A 16,657-nucleotide genomic window follows, 5' to 3' on the forward strand; every position below is an offset into this window, starting at 1 on the left:
TAAATCTTCTATAAATTTTATTGCATCAAGTTGTTCTATGCAAGGAATCTCTCTTCAGCACATTCCTATGCATGTGGAGAAAGAAGTCACCCATAATATTATCTTTTTTCCTGCCAGTTAAGTCACTTCATCTAAAGAAGTCAAATTCAGAAGGGGACTTATTCCCATTCCTTAGATATGCACTCAAAAATAAACACTTAAGGGATAAATTTAATAAGGTTATTGATTTTCTGGCTGCTAGAAATCAAGAGCTATGCAGCGCAAATTAGCCGCCAAAAAAAGGTGTTTCAGGGATAGCGAAACAAAGCAATTAAACGCGAGTACGATATTTGCGCGTACAAAACTTCACAGAAAAGCAATAAGCACCGGTAACAACATGAAGCGGAACATAGAGTATTTACAAGTAGTACAAGGGGCTAAACTTATGTGCTAAACAAGTAATGCAAGGGCTTAAGCAACGAATGGCCAGGTGTGATGAAGATACAATCATTTCATACGTAGTTAAATGCAGTCCAAGAAAGCTAGCATATTAATTAAGCAATAGTGTAATGAGTTCCTGTTATAACCATTGTGGGAATACAGTGTTTAATGTATAACCTAGTCAGCGGAGTAAATGCCTTATTTGCCGAAGTTCGAACACAACACGGGACAAATGGTGACACCAACTAGTGGTGGCAGAGCTTGCGATGTGTGTTGCAGCAAACAACAGTAGACCGTGGGCCCCAGGAATGCGATGTTAAGCTGGATAGATGGCTTAATGGACATTTACTTACGTATCCTCAGAGTAAATGATTGGTGGCCCTTGCATTTATACCTAATTTAATGTAACGTACACCAGGTTGCGTCGAACTTGTTATTTTCTGTAGTAAGAACGATCTTATCAAGAGGTGCATTTGGTAACCTGAGATTGGCGACTATCATGTGGGAAATAATTTTAACTTTGCTTATCAGTTTGACATTATGTTATATAGAAGTTTTATTCTAAATGTTTTAAGAGAGCTTAAATAGTAGGTTGTATATGGTCGTCTATAACAATATATAATATTTTTTTCCTTTTAAGGACTTCTTAAACGTTATCATTTACGGGTATATTTTTGTCACCCCCAGAACAAAAAAATAATTTGAGAAATGAATTAGTTTGAAAGATTTTAAAACTTAAAGAAAGTTATGAAAAATTTGAGAAACATTCGCCAAAATAAATATCAACCACTTTACGTAGAGAGATTTTTAATCTTTATTGTTATTTATTTAAATATCTGAAAATTACTTTGAAGATATTTTGGAAGCGGATAGATAAGGGCTGATGAATTTTTTATTTTTCTGGAATTTAAAACTGTAGGAATGTATTTTGTTTCTATAAAAACAAACTGCATATTTTTTAACATAGAAAATCGAAAATATTCTAGCAAAAAATGCAACAGTAAAAATCAAATTCTTGCAAAGGACATTGTTTGCATTTTGTTTTTTGTTAACATTTTCGTGAATTCAATGTGTTTCTGCTTGGCGAAACAAGTAGATGAATTGCCAAAATGTTATCTTGATTCAAAACCATTTTCTTAACCGAGAGCTAATTTTTTTTTTTACCAAAGTTAAGTATTTTTTTGTTTTTGTTTAATTCAAGTTATAAAATACAGTTATAACTTCTGTCACTCCAGAAGGACGATCAGAAAGATCTTAATTTTCCTGAATCTTAAAATGAACATTAAAAATTTTACCAAGGTCTTCTGCAACTGAGAGCTCTTTATTTTCAAATAATATGCGAACAATAATTTTGAAAGCTGATGCAATGGCTCGTAGCTCAGGTATGTCTAAAAGCGGATATTCTGTCAACCGATTGAAGCATCTGAAATAAAAAATGGTATTTTTAACAGATTTTGTTATGCAAGACCTAATTTTCCTAAGTATTATAGAATCTCGAAATGTATTTGTGAAGAGATAAATAACTCTGAGTTTCGGTTGGACCGAAAATAACGGTTCATTTTAAATATGCATAGGAAAAGATGCAAAACAGTAAGAAAACCTATGGTGCAATAAAACAGTCAACAGTTACTAAATTTATCTGCTTATGTAGTTGGCGTAATTGCAGCGCATTACATTTGTATATATTGTAACCAGTGTATTTGTTTCTCTGCGCCTTTGCTCTTTTCCCATCGGCGTAGCAGTTTGTTTGGCGTAACTACACACTTCAGAATGATTCTGAACTTCTAAGTTCCAGTTTCTTGAGTATAAGACTGGAACAGTGATTAAGTCTACGATGCGACAAATTAGTATCACTCTCTTTTGGTGGAAATCGCTGGTGAAGTTTGTGATTCTTCCCGTTTAGCGGTCAACTTCGATTCATAAAAATGTTTCATAAGTCCACTTTTTCCACACTGAAAACACAGAATCTTCTTCTTATACTCTTTTGCTATATGCCCTTTCTTTTTATAGTGAAAGCAAACAGATTCCTTCTGATCTGTAGAAAACGCAACATTATCCTTCGCTGAACGCTTAGTATCCTTTGGAATCACTGTAAAGGATTATTAGTTGTGTAATGTTGATTTTCTAAAGCAGCTTTCATATTTTGATAGAAGAGACATCAAAATATAAACTTTTATTTATATCATTTATTTCTGCACCAGATAGTCACTAATTCTGCACTAATTTCATCATTTCATCAAGATGTTGCTTCATCAAGGACTTCACTAATTTCCTTAATACTTATCAGGCATTTCCTAGTAAGTATCTGATTCACTGCTCCTTTCGACACGTAAACATTACGAAGCTTTTCCCACATTTGCTTTGATGACTTTTCTCCTAAAAACAGGTCCAGTTTTTTGCCTGCGAACAGTGCTTCAACACGCCTTCTCAAGTAGGATAATTGGTTCCATCGAAGGGAATCACAGCATACCTGTCTTTACCATTTACCTTTGCTCACACAAAATAAGTTTCAAGCGATACAACTATTTGCTTATCAAACTAAATAGCTCACTTTTTTGAAGAGAAACAGCACTCTGCTTTAAAAAGATAAATTACTCTGAGGTGACATTTGACAGAACATAATTGTTTATTTTAAATTTGCATAGGAAAACGTACAGAACAAAAAAAGATTTGGTGCAATAAAATAGCCAATAGCTATTAAGCTTATGTGCTCCCTTTAATTTATTATACAATTGAAATAACTGCGTTCTTATTTATACATGCATAGATTATAGAATCCGTCTATTAGTTTTACAGACTTGGAGGTGAGTTATGCATGTTTTACATATCACGTTAAAATCGTGAAATAGTACTATTAACATAAAAATACTGAGTGGACTATTATATCCACAACAGTCTTAAAGGGTGGTTACAATGAAAAGAAAGTATACTGGTTTCCATAAATAAATGGAGTAATCAGAAGCTAAGAAGCTAAGCAAAAAATTGAATGAAACATTTTGATAAACTTTGGATAAGATAGGAATTATTTTTTGAGCTTTAAAGTGACAGAAAAGTTCAAAATTATTAAAAGAGTTCTGCCATTTTCAATAATTTATTAAAGTACGTACTCTGAAAGATATCTAAATGACACTTGAAGAGGTATATGGGCACAAATGGGAAGCTGCTATGTAGCATTCTCTGCATAAGATAAAGCTTATGTTTCTCTTTCATGCTTAGTGGGTGATTTTATCTTAATTCACCGAAAAGAGAGTAATCCTACGTACACATATAACCTTGTGCAGATGTGCTTTTGAACCACGGCGCAACCTGCGGACAAGACGTGCTGGGGCAAGCCATAATGGTGGAAAATTTCACATAATTACAGAGGTATATTTGGTGCTTATATTAAGAGTGGTATTGCGTTTGTCCATAATTGAATATTTCCGTCGTTTATGAGGCGCTGAACAGTTTACGAAAATTCTCTTCAGAACTTGCCCATATCGAATAATGTATAATGATGCTTTGTAATCGATATTTTACCTGCAGTCCACGTTGAATTATAAGCTCTTTAAGTGATCATCTATAATATAAGCATTATAAGCTCTTTAAGTGATCATCTATGATATTCATTCATTGATGATAGCGGTTGACTGAATATCTCATACCCAATAATGCCTGATGCTCAGCCGATATTTAGATCTATGGGTGAAGAAGGTAAATTTTCCTTGTCTTCAGTGCATTTCACGATCGTGTTTTCAATTCAGCCGATTTCTTCTATGACGAGAGGTGAGAAATACATAAATTACTAGCACTTGAGATAGAGATCACCATCTCATGAATCCTTTCAATAAAACCCGATACAATGTTTAAGGTAGCTGTCGTGAGACAGAATCGTAGTTAAGTCTTTTGAAACGTCGTGCTCTGTATTAAAATTAATAAAAAATATCGGTCAGAAGACCTAATTCTAGGCCCTGCTTAAATAAATCTTCTTAATAAGGAACCCATGCTGATTTCAAGATCTGAGGGAAAAAAAGACTTGCATTTAATTGGTTAACTGCATCTTACTTCCCCCCACTGCTTATATTATTTAATCAAGCGTAATGTTCAATGTAATATGTAGCCAATACACACAGTGCATTAAGTGTAAAAATGAGTTTTGTAAGGTGTCCTAAATATAGTGCAGTGTTCATGTTATTAATATAAGCCCATAGCCCCGATCCTCCTACCCGCCACAAGCCGGCCGTATGTTCAAAAAATGGGACTGACCAGAAAAAAACACATATAAGAAAAAAACATATAAAGTCCAAAATCTGAATCTCAGTGCCGAATTCCAATTTTACCTTTGTTGTATTTATGATCTTCATTATTGTCTCTGCAAAATCTTTTAAATTTGAATAGTTCCTTTTAAAATCTTCCTTAAAACTCTTTTTGTATTTCTCTTTTGCACTCCGCGTAAGCGTACATTCATCGATGAAGTGCCTGGCGTCCCCAAACTTATCACAAATTAAGCATTTATCATTATTCTGTAGATGGAACCGATTAAAATAAGCAGGGAAACGCCAATGATTAGTCAGTACCTGATTTATATCAACATTATTTATAATATTCATCTTCTTATTTAACTTTATATTTTTCATTAACTCTTTTTTCTTATTAGACGACTCCCAGCAAAAATTCCATTCTGTATAAATCCAGTTTTCCATTTCAGCAATGATCTTTTTTCTTGAATCTTGGATATCAAAATTATCGATCCCATCCCCAAGTGCCGCCGTTCTAGCAAGAGTGTCCGCTCTTTCATTTCCAACAATTCCACTGTGTGCTTTTACCCAGTGTAATTTAACAATATTTTTTATTTCAGCCTTTTTAAATAAGTCTTTTATTTCATTAATCAGTCGATTTTTGTGATCTGGTTGGACGAGTGTCTGAAGCGCACTCGTCCAACCAGAGTATAACCATCAGTATAAATATTTATAAAACATCGAAATGTTAATTTTTTCCTAATCCAGTTCAAAGCATCTGTCAATTGCGCATAGTTCTGCCTGATAAACCGAATTCATTGGTTTAAGTTTTATTCTCATATTGTTTATCTTCACTCCATGTAAATAAATTACCACAGCGCTACCCACTCTACCTATATCGCTTGTATAATATAAATCGCTAGATATAATCACTAAAAATGGCATACAGCGATAACGCTTGTCGTGAAGGACATGGATGTGTCAATACTTGAACTCTGTTTAAGTGCACGTTTAGCTCGATCGAAAGGCTTTATGTCGAGAGAACACGCGAGAAGAGCAGTAACGGACATCGACATTTACTGGTATTATCCCCCCTATCATTAAACATCGTCATTAGTAGGTTTAAGGAATTTTATCCAACAGCATTGGTTTTAAACTCCCCTAAAAGAAATTGCGCTACTAGACAAACAAGGTCGCATGGAAATAAACCCCTTCATCGTAAGTTATTTCGGACTTTTTTTAAAGTTTTAGAACCCTAAATAAGATGTGTTCCAAAATACTCGTTTCCATGTTACTTTGTGAATATAAAAGTGATGCAACGTAAACCAATTTTCATTCGACATACTGGACACAAAATTCCTTTATAGGCTACGTGATCAATGTTTGTGAAGATCACTCTATTTTTAGAATTAAAATGAACTTTCCAATCACTCTTTAGTTAATGGAAGATGGTATACATTTAATGAAAATTTTCGTGCTTCTGTAAAGCAGAAATATATAGTAATTAGATTATTTGATTTTTGACAGCGAACTTACAGTTGACGTGTTTCGTTAATCCATTTTCTAATTTCAGTCTCTCTCTTCTTTCCTGGCTTAGTTTTCGAAACAGCACGAAGAAGTAGAGTGTTGGATTTGACCAACTAAATAAATATGAGATAAAATTTAAGGAGAAATATTTATGTATCTCGTAAATGTTAAGATTTTATGTATATAGGGATATCAATAAGGGATATAAAATTTGCATGGCAATAGAAAATAAATGACAATATAAGAACGACTTTTGTTAATGTAAACTATGAATAATATTTGCAATCTTTCTTTTTATTCCTCCACTTCTGCCGTCTTCTAGATCAGGGTTTCTTAAACTGTGGGTCGCGATCCCCAAGAGGGTCTTGTTACCTGCAGCAGGGGGTCGCCAAAAATTTTAGCAGTTTTGATATTTCTTTAACATATTGTATTAATGTTACAATCACCAAATATTTTATCACAGTGTATCTGAAAATAGATAAAGATAAGACAATACAGACAAAGAAAAGATACGAAAACGTTTCAACGCATTCTTTTTATAGTATAAATGTTCATTTTCCTTGATTTCCACGTGACGCTGTCATTTCGTTTGTTACTTATTTAAAATTTTCAAATTGTTCTATGTCTTAAAATTAGAAATTAAAGTTAATTACCTAAATCTGCAATAATATATTACAGTACAAGTGAAAAATTTACGGTTTCACTCACGAGTGTGTCGGATTTGCGAAATACTTATGGGGTCTCACAAAATGTTTGTAAATATCATGGGGTTCTGGGGGTCGCGAAAAAATCTCAGTGATAAAAAGGGATCGCGACTGAAAAAAGTTTAAACCCTGTTCTAGATTATTATCCTCTTTCAGCCACTTAAAAATGCCACAAAGAAATTAATAGATAATGATTATTGGACTGTTATTTTATTATTGTTCTATGTCTTAAAATTAGAAATTAAAGTTAATTACCAAAATCTGCAATAATATATTACAGTACAAGTGAAAAATTTACGGTTTCACTCACGAGTGTGTCTGATTTGCAAAATACTTATGAGGCCCCACAAAATGTTTGTAAATATTATGGGGTCCTGGGAGTCGCGAAAAAATCTCAGTGATAAAAAGGGATCGCGACTGAAAAAAGTTTAAACCCTGTTCTAGATTATTATCCTCTTTCAGCCACTTAAGAATGCCACAAAGAAATTAATAGATAATGATTATTGGATTGTTATTTTATTATCATTATTATTATCATCATTATTATTATGGTTAAGGTTTTAGTTCTTGGTTAGTGTTAGTTTTCAAGGTTCGGTCGTTATTGTTCGCTTTCTTTTTCGAGCAAATGAGTATATGTGATGGTTTTCAGTTCCACTTGAAAGAACGCTCTGAAGAGAAACTCTCAATGCATATGCTCTTGATATATCTCCGATTCTGCAGATTTTCAATTAAACAAAACAAAAATAGAAATCTCTTGGTTACGGGTTAATAAAGAGATTAATCCTCTTGCCTAATCTCTAATCTAATCAGAAGATTTCACAGTATAGTGTAATACCTCAAACTAGAATTCATCACTGAAAATTAAAATGAAATTTGATGCTGACAATATATGTCTTCTTTGTACCGCCTTAAAATTATAGATATTTTTTGCTGCTCTTCATTTAAACTTATTTCCTTGAATATTGTAACTTAATTATTCGATCTCTAAAGGTGAGTAGAAAATGACATGATATATTGAAAAGTTTGAAAGTAAATATTTCGGTATTGCGGCTAAGTTTTGTCGCACGGGAATAAAATTTCTTATAATTTTCTTTTTTTTTTTTTTCATTACAAATATAAAATTTTCCCAACTATTAGGATAGGAACTGGGATACCTTAATGAAAAATTTCGTTACTTGTCCAAAATATTTTTTTTTTTTTTTTTTTTTAATTTCACATTGTCAAAACGAACTTAAAGTTTATGACTACGAGCGATTGCAAAAATAAAGGGGCGGGTAAAGAATTTTAAGCTGAATAAGGGGGGATATAATATATATGTATATTAACTGATAGTGAATTGGTTTGTGTCCCTTGACAAGTCAATTAATTTAAGGTCGGTAACAACGGCTACCTTTTTAATATTTTAAATTTTGCTTTTTAATTTTACTATTTAGATTTTTAAAATACTAATATTTTTATACAGTTTAGTAGAAAATCTAAATAACTCATACTTAAAATACTGACTCAAATTTATTCCAATAATTCATCGCACATATATATATATACCATATATATATATATATATATATATATATATATATATATGCGATGAAAAAGAAATAATCAAAATAGGTGTTTCCATTGAAATATGAAACCCGAAAGTGTTCGCGATTGCAATACTTCCTTTGCTTCATGCAACGAACTAAAACAATTATAAAAGTGTATTAGAAATTTAAAAAATATGTCAAATATTTGTGCTCTTTCCTTCTTAATAAAGAATATCAGCTCATAAAACTAAATCTTTATTGTTATATGTCATAAAAATTTAAAAAGAATTTCAATTTTAAAAGCTCTGGCAATTGTTTGTGCAGTTTGTTTTTACACGAAGCGGTATAAACAAAAAGACGTCGAAGCATTAAAAGCACATGCTATAAAACAAATTCCTATGAACTGGCATCCAGTTAACTAGTGATATAAAAATAACGACTCTTTTGAAGGTCTACATTTAAATCCGAAATGTGGTGTAATAAGGTAAAAAATATAATGAGTAATTAATCTGAAGACTTAAATGTGGGAGATATTTGTATTAAATAAGCCTTTAAGTAGGTCTTTTTCAATGAACGAAGAAATTATCCAGAATATAAACATGAATTATCAACACCTTTTTAAACATCGATGTAAAGGTAGTGTCCTTGATTTTCGATGTGGTGTGTGTGATTATGGCAAAGCCTCGAGGGCTATCTGCCTAAGGGAAGGGATGCCTTCGTGGAGGACTTTCTAAGGGAAACTGGCTCGTATACACGTTACACATGGGGAAAACCACGAAAACCTCCATGCAGCCAGCCCGTTCGCGGGATTCGAACCTGAAACCGAACTACCAGTGTTCAGCGACTTTACCGCTCGGCCGCTGGTGGGCCCCTTGATTTTCGAAGACGTGATATTTATTTTGACGCTTGCTTGGAAAGATGTGAGGAATATTATTTTATGTCTCTGTTGGCGTAAATTGTCACCTGTGATCTTTGTGGATGACAAATCGAGTGACAAAAATTCTCTTGATTTTAAAACACATCCAGTAACTATGGTCGACATCTTGGATTTAATTACATTTTCGGAAAAGGCTCGTATTAGTGAAGAAGAGATGCAGGCTTGCGTGGATGTAGACAATTCTGCTCTAATCAGTCTTTTAATGTGATGACAAGAGAATCGGACATGTACGGGATAAGAGAAAGCCAATGAGGAGGAGGGAAAGATGAAGACTAATATCAGAGCGAGAAAATTACGTAGAAAGAAGATGATGAAGAATTCTTTCATAAGATTTGCTGAGAAATGTTTATTTATGTAAGTACATGACATTATGAAGCTTCATTTTGTGCAGAGCGAAATTTTACAACTGTAAGCAAGCAGACATTCGAAGTTATACGCCACCACACTAAAAAATTTGTAGCTTTCGTGTAATATTATGTATGATAATTCTAAAATGTTTTTAAAATTTTGTTCTTCCGAAATATAAAATCATGCGTATGTGTTTTAATTTTAAATAATCTGTAAATTTTATTTATTTAATTCGGGCTGAGAAACCCAAAAGCACGACCAACGGTTATCGTATGCATGAATTTTAATAGGTGGTATTACAAAACTATATAAGTAAGCTCTAGAAATATACATATATTGAATAATCCAGAAAAAATTATTATCTGGAAGCGACTTTGTCTGTTGCTGTCGGTTAATATTCTACTGTACTGCCATTTGAACAAACTTAAAGAAAAAGTTATACAGGATGTAAACATATGTTTGATTGCAATTGTAAAGACGACAGAACTTGACAATTATAATTTCCGTAAGTGGAGTGGAATGTGAACCTAGAATACAGTAAGCGAGAAGAACATGGAAAACGACAAGTTGTTACTTTCACATATGTTTAGAGGAAATGATATTTAATATTTACATCAGTATCGAGATGACTACCGAAAATGTGATACAAGCATCAAAACGAAGACAGATTTCTTATATGAGATACTGAATGATACTGTCGCAAACAGGCGCAAGAAACTGTCTGTTTTTCATAATTGTGATGCACTCTGGTGGTCGTTTATTTGAACAATTCTTTTGAATATCCATTATTAAAACGTGATTTTTCGTTCGCCATGTTCTTCGTATTTACTGTGTTTCCGCATTCACATTTCACATTCCACCACAGATTATACTGTAAGAATTATTATTTTTGCCATGTTTTATCATTCCTTAAAATTGCGACCATTAGTCTGCTACACTTTGTATAATCTGTGCTCTCAAGTTCGAAGATTCACCATTTGTCTACTGAGGATGTGTTCTCCGTATATCTTTTTGGCAGCTGCTCTGTTTTCGTCTGTAGTCACATACATGCATCTCGGCAAGTTTCGTTTTCGAGTAGTGATGCGTACTGCTCGACATTTGCACTGGAAATGATTTAATGATGGACAAGAATGACAAACTGCTTTCACCACCGATCTCAAAAGCACGCCTCACTTCTAAATAAACATTCCTTTACAAATTCATTTTTTCTCCCCGTCCGCTTTACATACTTGGCAGAGAGTTCAGAATCACACTTATACAGGGTTATCCAAGTTAAACTTCCCCAGAGGCCTGTGCAGAGTGTTGTATGGGTCATAATGTGATGAAATTTTAAAAACAGACACTTCAGATCATGCGCTCAAGATTTATTAAACAAAAACAAATAGTACAAGAAGTTGTCGATAGATGGCGCTGCAGATCAACAAGACATTCTACAGATGTTCTATATGTGTGCTGTGGTTCTCCACAACTCTTCCTATTCGCAAAGCAGTGTGTTCCACAACGGAACGCAGTAAGTCCATATTAATTCCACGAACATGTCGAATAATTGCGTCTTTCAGATGTGCCAAGGTTGCTGGATGTTCTCGGTAGACCCGATCCTTTAAGAATCCCCAAAACCAAAAGTCGCATGGCGTGAGATCAGGCGAGCGGGGAGGCCAAGCTCTAGGGAAACAGCGGCTGATAACACGTGCATCGGTAAAAGTTGCCCGTAACACCTGTTAAACGCCACGAAGAATATGGGGAGGGGCACCATCCTGCATAAATATCGTGTCCTGGAGACGGCCACGTTGTTGCAATTCAGGGATCACAAACGTTGTCAACATGTCCTGATACCGTTTTCCTGTGACAGAGCAGGTTTTGAACTCTGTTGGAGTCACCTCTTCAAAAAAATAAGGCCCAATGACGAATGTTGTAGTGAAACCGCACCATACAGTAACCTTTGGAGGGTTCAAGGGCACTTGATGGATTGCGCGCGGGTTTTCACTTGCCCGAATACGACAGTTGTGCGTATTCACTTGACCATTCAGGTGAAAATGGGCCTCATCCGTCCAAAGGATGTTCCACCGCCAAGCAGCATCGACTTCCATTCTGGCAAGGAACTGCAACGCAAATGTTTCCCGAACTACAGGATCCCCGTCGGACAGCTGATGACGACTATGGATTTTGTAAGGAAAATAACCGAGGATTCTACGCATCACACGCCAGACGGTCGTATAGGGCATATCAACAGCACGAGAAACAGTTGGCACACTGACAACACCATGTGGTGATTGGCTAATGGGGTCCACGACCGCCAAAGCAACGTCTTCTACGCGTGCAGATTCCACAACCTGTCGTCCTCTACCTGGTAAAATTCCCAGCTGTCCCGTTCTTTCGAACTTCTTCATCATGTCTCGTAGAGCGCGTGGTGTCATTGGTCCTCGGCGTAAGATCTTCAGCCGACGGAATGCTCTTATCATAGGAGTTCTCGTTATTCTGGTAGAAAGGTTTCACTAACAGAGCTTTGTCTTTCAAAGTCGCCATTGTGCATCAGCGAGCTGGAAACAACTGCCTGTGCAAGGCCTGTCTTCCACTTTTGTAGGGCTCGTCTTTTGGATACGTTGCGCAGAAGCTTTATTTCTGCAAATCACGTTGCTGAAATATGCACATTACTAGTGTTACAGCGCCACCTATCGGCAACTTCGCATGATCTGAAGTGTCTGTTTTTAAAATTTCATCACATTATGACTCATACAACACTCCGCACAGGCCTCTGGGTTGGGGAAGTTTAATTTGGATAACCCTGTATACATGTAAGATATAATAAAATATGATGGCTACGCTAAGAAATTATTGGCGACCTCAAAATTGACTGTTCTAAATATTATGGTCTCCCTCTAAGTTCATCTGTATTTCCAAATTCGAGATCTTTCCACGTTACATAACACTGCTTGCAAAAGGAAACTAAAACCTAAAATTAACCAATAGCAGCTTAGCTGAACATATGCACCTGCGTTGTATAAGTGCTGCGTCGCGAGCAATTACGTCACTACATGTTCTTAATTTCTCCTGCCATGCAAAACCGCTGTACTGCTACACTTGATTGTATCCCCTTTGCTCTCCGTGTACATAAAAGTTATTGTATTCAACTATGATTGAAAAGTAATTTGTCTGCCATAAAGAAGTAATTTGATACGTGTAAAAATAAAGATGGTGATTCTTAAAATTCAGTTTTGTTATTAGTTTCTTCTGTATGCCTTCACCCTCAGCCATGACGACTACGCATTAAAATATCACACACACACACACACACACACACACACATATATATATATATATAATTAAAGAACGGAGAACAAACTAAAAAAGACCTTTGTGGTCAAGAACCTTTGCTCATTAAGTTGCAAAAATTAGAAAACAAGGTAAAAAGAATATTCTTAGTGCTTCCTCTAAAAAGTTGCTTTGATACTGTTGTTTCGGTGAAAAAATGTTAACATAAGTAAAATAAAGTGTAAGGAAAAGTGTAAACACTAAATAAATAATATTATTACTAGAATATTTACAAATAAAATTCAGATTTAATTGTAAGTAATATGTTGATCAAAGTAAGGCAAACTTGAAACAATAGAATAAAAGTGTGATATAAGACTTAAGCAAAAGTACAAAAAAGCGGTAAATGGTAAATTAATGTGTATATGTATGTAATGGTAAATGGTAAATTAATGTGTATATATATATATATATAAAGAAATAGATAGCGAGGATTTCAGTCTGTATATTAACATTATAGTAAAATGTACAGAAAAAGAGAAATTTACAATAGACGCGCATTATGCGGTATTAGATATGCATTTTGTTATGAGCTTCATTATATAAGATAATACTGGTTGCAAAATGTTTTGAAAGAATATAGGTAAAGTAAAATTTTAACCGATTCATTTTTGTATTTTGAAGAGCAACGCATTTATATAATTGCAAACGTAAATAACGAATCTTATTTGACATCGATCAACAGCAAGCAGTTTTTGTGGTTCTTACTTTTCTTCTAAAATCGAGGATTTTATTGCTTGCTGAAAAACGATGATACATCTACGGAATATTTAAAGAAAACGGCATGAGAGGTATGAGTAGCACTTTAAATTACAATAGAACTTCGAATATTCGAACTCCATTAAGTCAAAAAATTCAGTAAGTCGAATTGCATGCTGTTCCTGCTACTGTCTATACACGAGTTTTTTATTCTTTTAAAAGGATCGGCATGAGATCTTTGTTAAGTTTAGGATTATGTATCCTTAGATTGCCAATAGATGGCGGTAGTGTTTGTTTGTAAAAGGAAACTGTGATGTCATAATTATGTATATGTATCAGTTCGTGTTTGGTGTTCGTCAATGAACGTTGTGTGGAATAACGCTCCTCTGTTTATTACTTTACATTTGATCCAGTCTGATTTATTAGAGACTTACATATATTTTGTTTAATCTTAAACTAAATCATGCAACATAATTACTTTGCATAGCTGGAAAAGAACATTTTCAAACGATCGTTTTGATATTATTTACCTTATTTACTACTACTCTTAATTTTTCTATACTAGGTATTATGAATCTGGTTTGAAATTTACAATTGAAATGGAATCAAAACAAACTGATTTTGGTTTTCCATTCATAGGTAATTAAAATAAATTGATAGGAAAGGAAAATAATTTGACTTCACAATAATTACACAGAAATCAAAATAAATTTCAAATGTACTTCAGTGAAGGTGTGTCCACATTTCAGGAGGATTTTTAATTGGAGTTTGGCTACTCTGTAAGCTATATCGTAATCTCCAAGTGTCAGGAGTATGTAACAGCCGACCGCTAAACACTTATGCTCTTCTATGGCAACTTTACCTTCGAATCTACAAAAAAAAAAAAAAAAAAAAAAAAAAAAAAAAAGAAAGTAATTTAACAGGAACTAATCTCAGTAGCTAAATGATAGATAGAAACAAATGTTATTGGGAAAATGACCTCATTTTCTTGTAGTGTTTCTTTCGGATATCTTCTGGGAATATAACGCTTATGAGAAGCATGGCATGCTTAAGGTTACGTAGGGCTTCGCTGTTCTTCCCTACGTATAACTTGACCTGTAAAAATTAAACATACCATTCATTAAGAATTGCGTGAATTATAATAAACCTTTTTCAGTTTTTAACATTTATTCACTTATTTGTGAATTTTATTGAGTTTTGTGCCTGCTAACTGATTATTAAGTAATGTATGAATTTTGAAAAAAAAAAGAAAAAAAAAAAAAAAAAAAAAAAAAAAATGAAGTTTTTTGTTAGAATAATTGGAGATATATACAATTTAGAAGATGCAGGATGATATAATCATGAAAATGTTAACATTCGTTGATATTTTTAGTATGCAAATAAGGGCTATATTATAAAACAAAACGTAGTCTTTTTTCAAGTTTAATATTTCAGTGTGCTGATAAATCAAAATTTTGCATATTCAGTGATCTGACTGTGTTGAATAAACATAAAAATAAATATTAAGTATACAATTCTCGAAATACAGGGCGGCCGTATGAAATGCCAAATAATAGCTTTATTGGGTAAAAAATATGAGTATGATGAAAAAAAAAAAGATCGCAGCTTGTTATTGCTTTTCATTCCCACTTTTACAACTGTTTTTCAAATTATTTCAAGTTTCAATGCAATAGACGCTCCACCAGAGACCTTGCGCAGCTCAGCTTTCTGTATCATGTTCAGAAACCTTTTTTGCAGTATAAGAAATATTTATTTTCCGGACGAAATTTAGTTATTTATTTCCTTTCAACCACACTTGCGAGGTAGGATCCTATTTTCTACCCTTTGAGAGTCTTTGAAACATTTTATACTAACGGAATGGTAGTCACTGAAGTGTTGAGAATTTGTGTGTGCAACATGCTGCGCTTGGTTAAATAATTAATTTCTATAAATGAGTGCTAGGAAAGCGCAAATGCATTCAAACGAATGCAGAAAAGTTTTGATTCCTTTTTTTTTTTTTTGGCCGGAACGTTACTTTCAAACAAAACACAGTATATGAAGAGTATAGAAGGGAAGTAGAGAAACACGCCAAAATAAAACGTAAAATTACGAAAAGCTACAACCTTGTGTTTGGTGAAGATTTTAGTAAGACTCTTTCGATTTTGAGGGCAAACAAGTACAGGTCCCTCTTTGTCTGGAGCAAAGAAATCTGCATGCTTGGATGAATGCGAATTGCTTATGCTTATGTAACCTCGCGGCTTTTATAAGTTTTGTTCTTTTAATACATAGGGAACATCACAGTTTAAACTATCAACTCAATCCCAGCCGGGAAACGGATCAAGGTTGAAAAGAGGGCCCGTTGGCCGCGAAGCGCAAAACCAAGCTAAGATAATCGTTACATCACCACCACTTATCAAAGAGGTGATGAGAAATCGCTACATTTGCACATGTATGTTCGTAACCAAAACATACATGTGCGAATGTAGCGATATCAAGTTGCAGAAAAATGAACAAATAAAGTGTAAATTAATGATATTTACAATGAGATATGCAGCAAAATGTGTGCTTAAGTGACGAAATTGGGGTCCTGCATTCTGTGAGCAATAAATGGCCTTAGTGTGATATCTTCTGGAACGCATATGTAGTTTAAAGAAGCATTAAAATTGCCCGTCGTGCATTTTAAACCCTTGTAAGGATCTTAAGTTTTACCCTAACGTTTATTTTAATTTAAAACTTTACTATACTTTCTTAGTTTCCACTTCCAGCCAGAATTAAATGTTTTAACTTGTTTATGCAAATTGTACTTGCTAACGCCCAAGTATTTAAGTTGTGGCTTTTTGCCAAGAGTTAGAGAGACAGGGGAGTGAACCGCCTTGCCACTGCATTCTTACGAGTTTTCAATCAGTTGCTGCTTGCCCTTAACCCTTTCGCGCCGACTGTCACGTATACGTGCCAGCAACGAACGCACTTACCTACCGGCCGACACGCAGG

General features: G+C 34.1%; 1 protein-coding gene across 1 annotated transcript in view; it reads right to left on the reverse strand.

The window, feature by feature from the left end:
* Positions 1–1,674: 1,674 nt before the first annotated feature.
* The window catches only part of LOC118182478 (adenylate cyclase type 10-like), a 41,751-nt gene continuing 26,768 nt past the window's right edge, over positions 1,675–16,657 (reverse strand). The window contains exons 8-11 of the mRNA XM_085817802.1: positions 14,667–14,782; positions 14,410–14,557; positions 6,174–6,277; positions 1,675–1,843 (exon numbers count right to left, since the gene is read on the reverse strand). Of these exons, the coding sequence (XP_085673928.1) occupies positions 1,675–1,843; positions 6,174–6,277; positions 14,410–14,557; positions 14,667–14,782 (537 nt within the window). The remainder of the gene's footprint in view (positions 1,844–6,173; positions 6,278–14,409; positions 14,558–14,666; positions 14,783–16,657) is intronic.

This window comes from Stegodyphus dumicola, chromosome 5 (genome assembly GCF_044657685.1).
Source record: "Stegodyphus dumicola isolate Sdum_Otavi_A_Nest chromosome 5, ASM4465768v1".
Classification (NCBI taxonomy): domain Eukaryota; kingdom Metazoa; phylum Arthropoda; class Arachnida; order Araneae; family Eresidae; genus Stegodyphus; species Stegodyphus dumicola.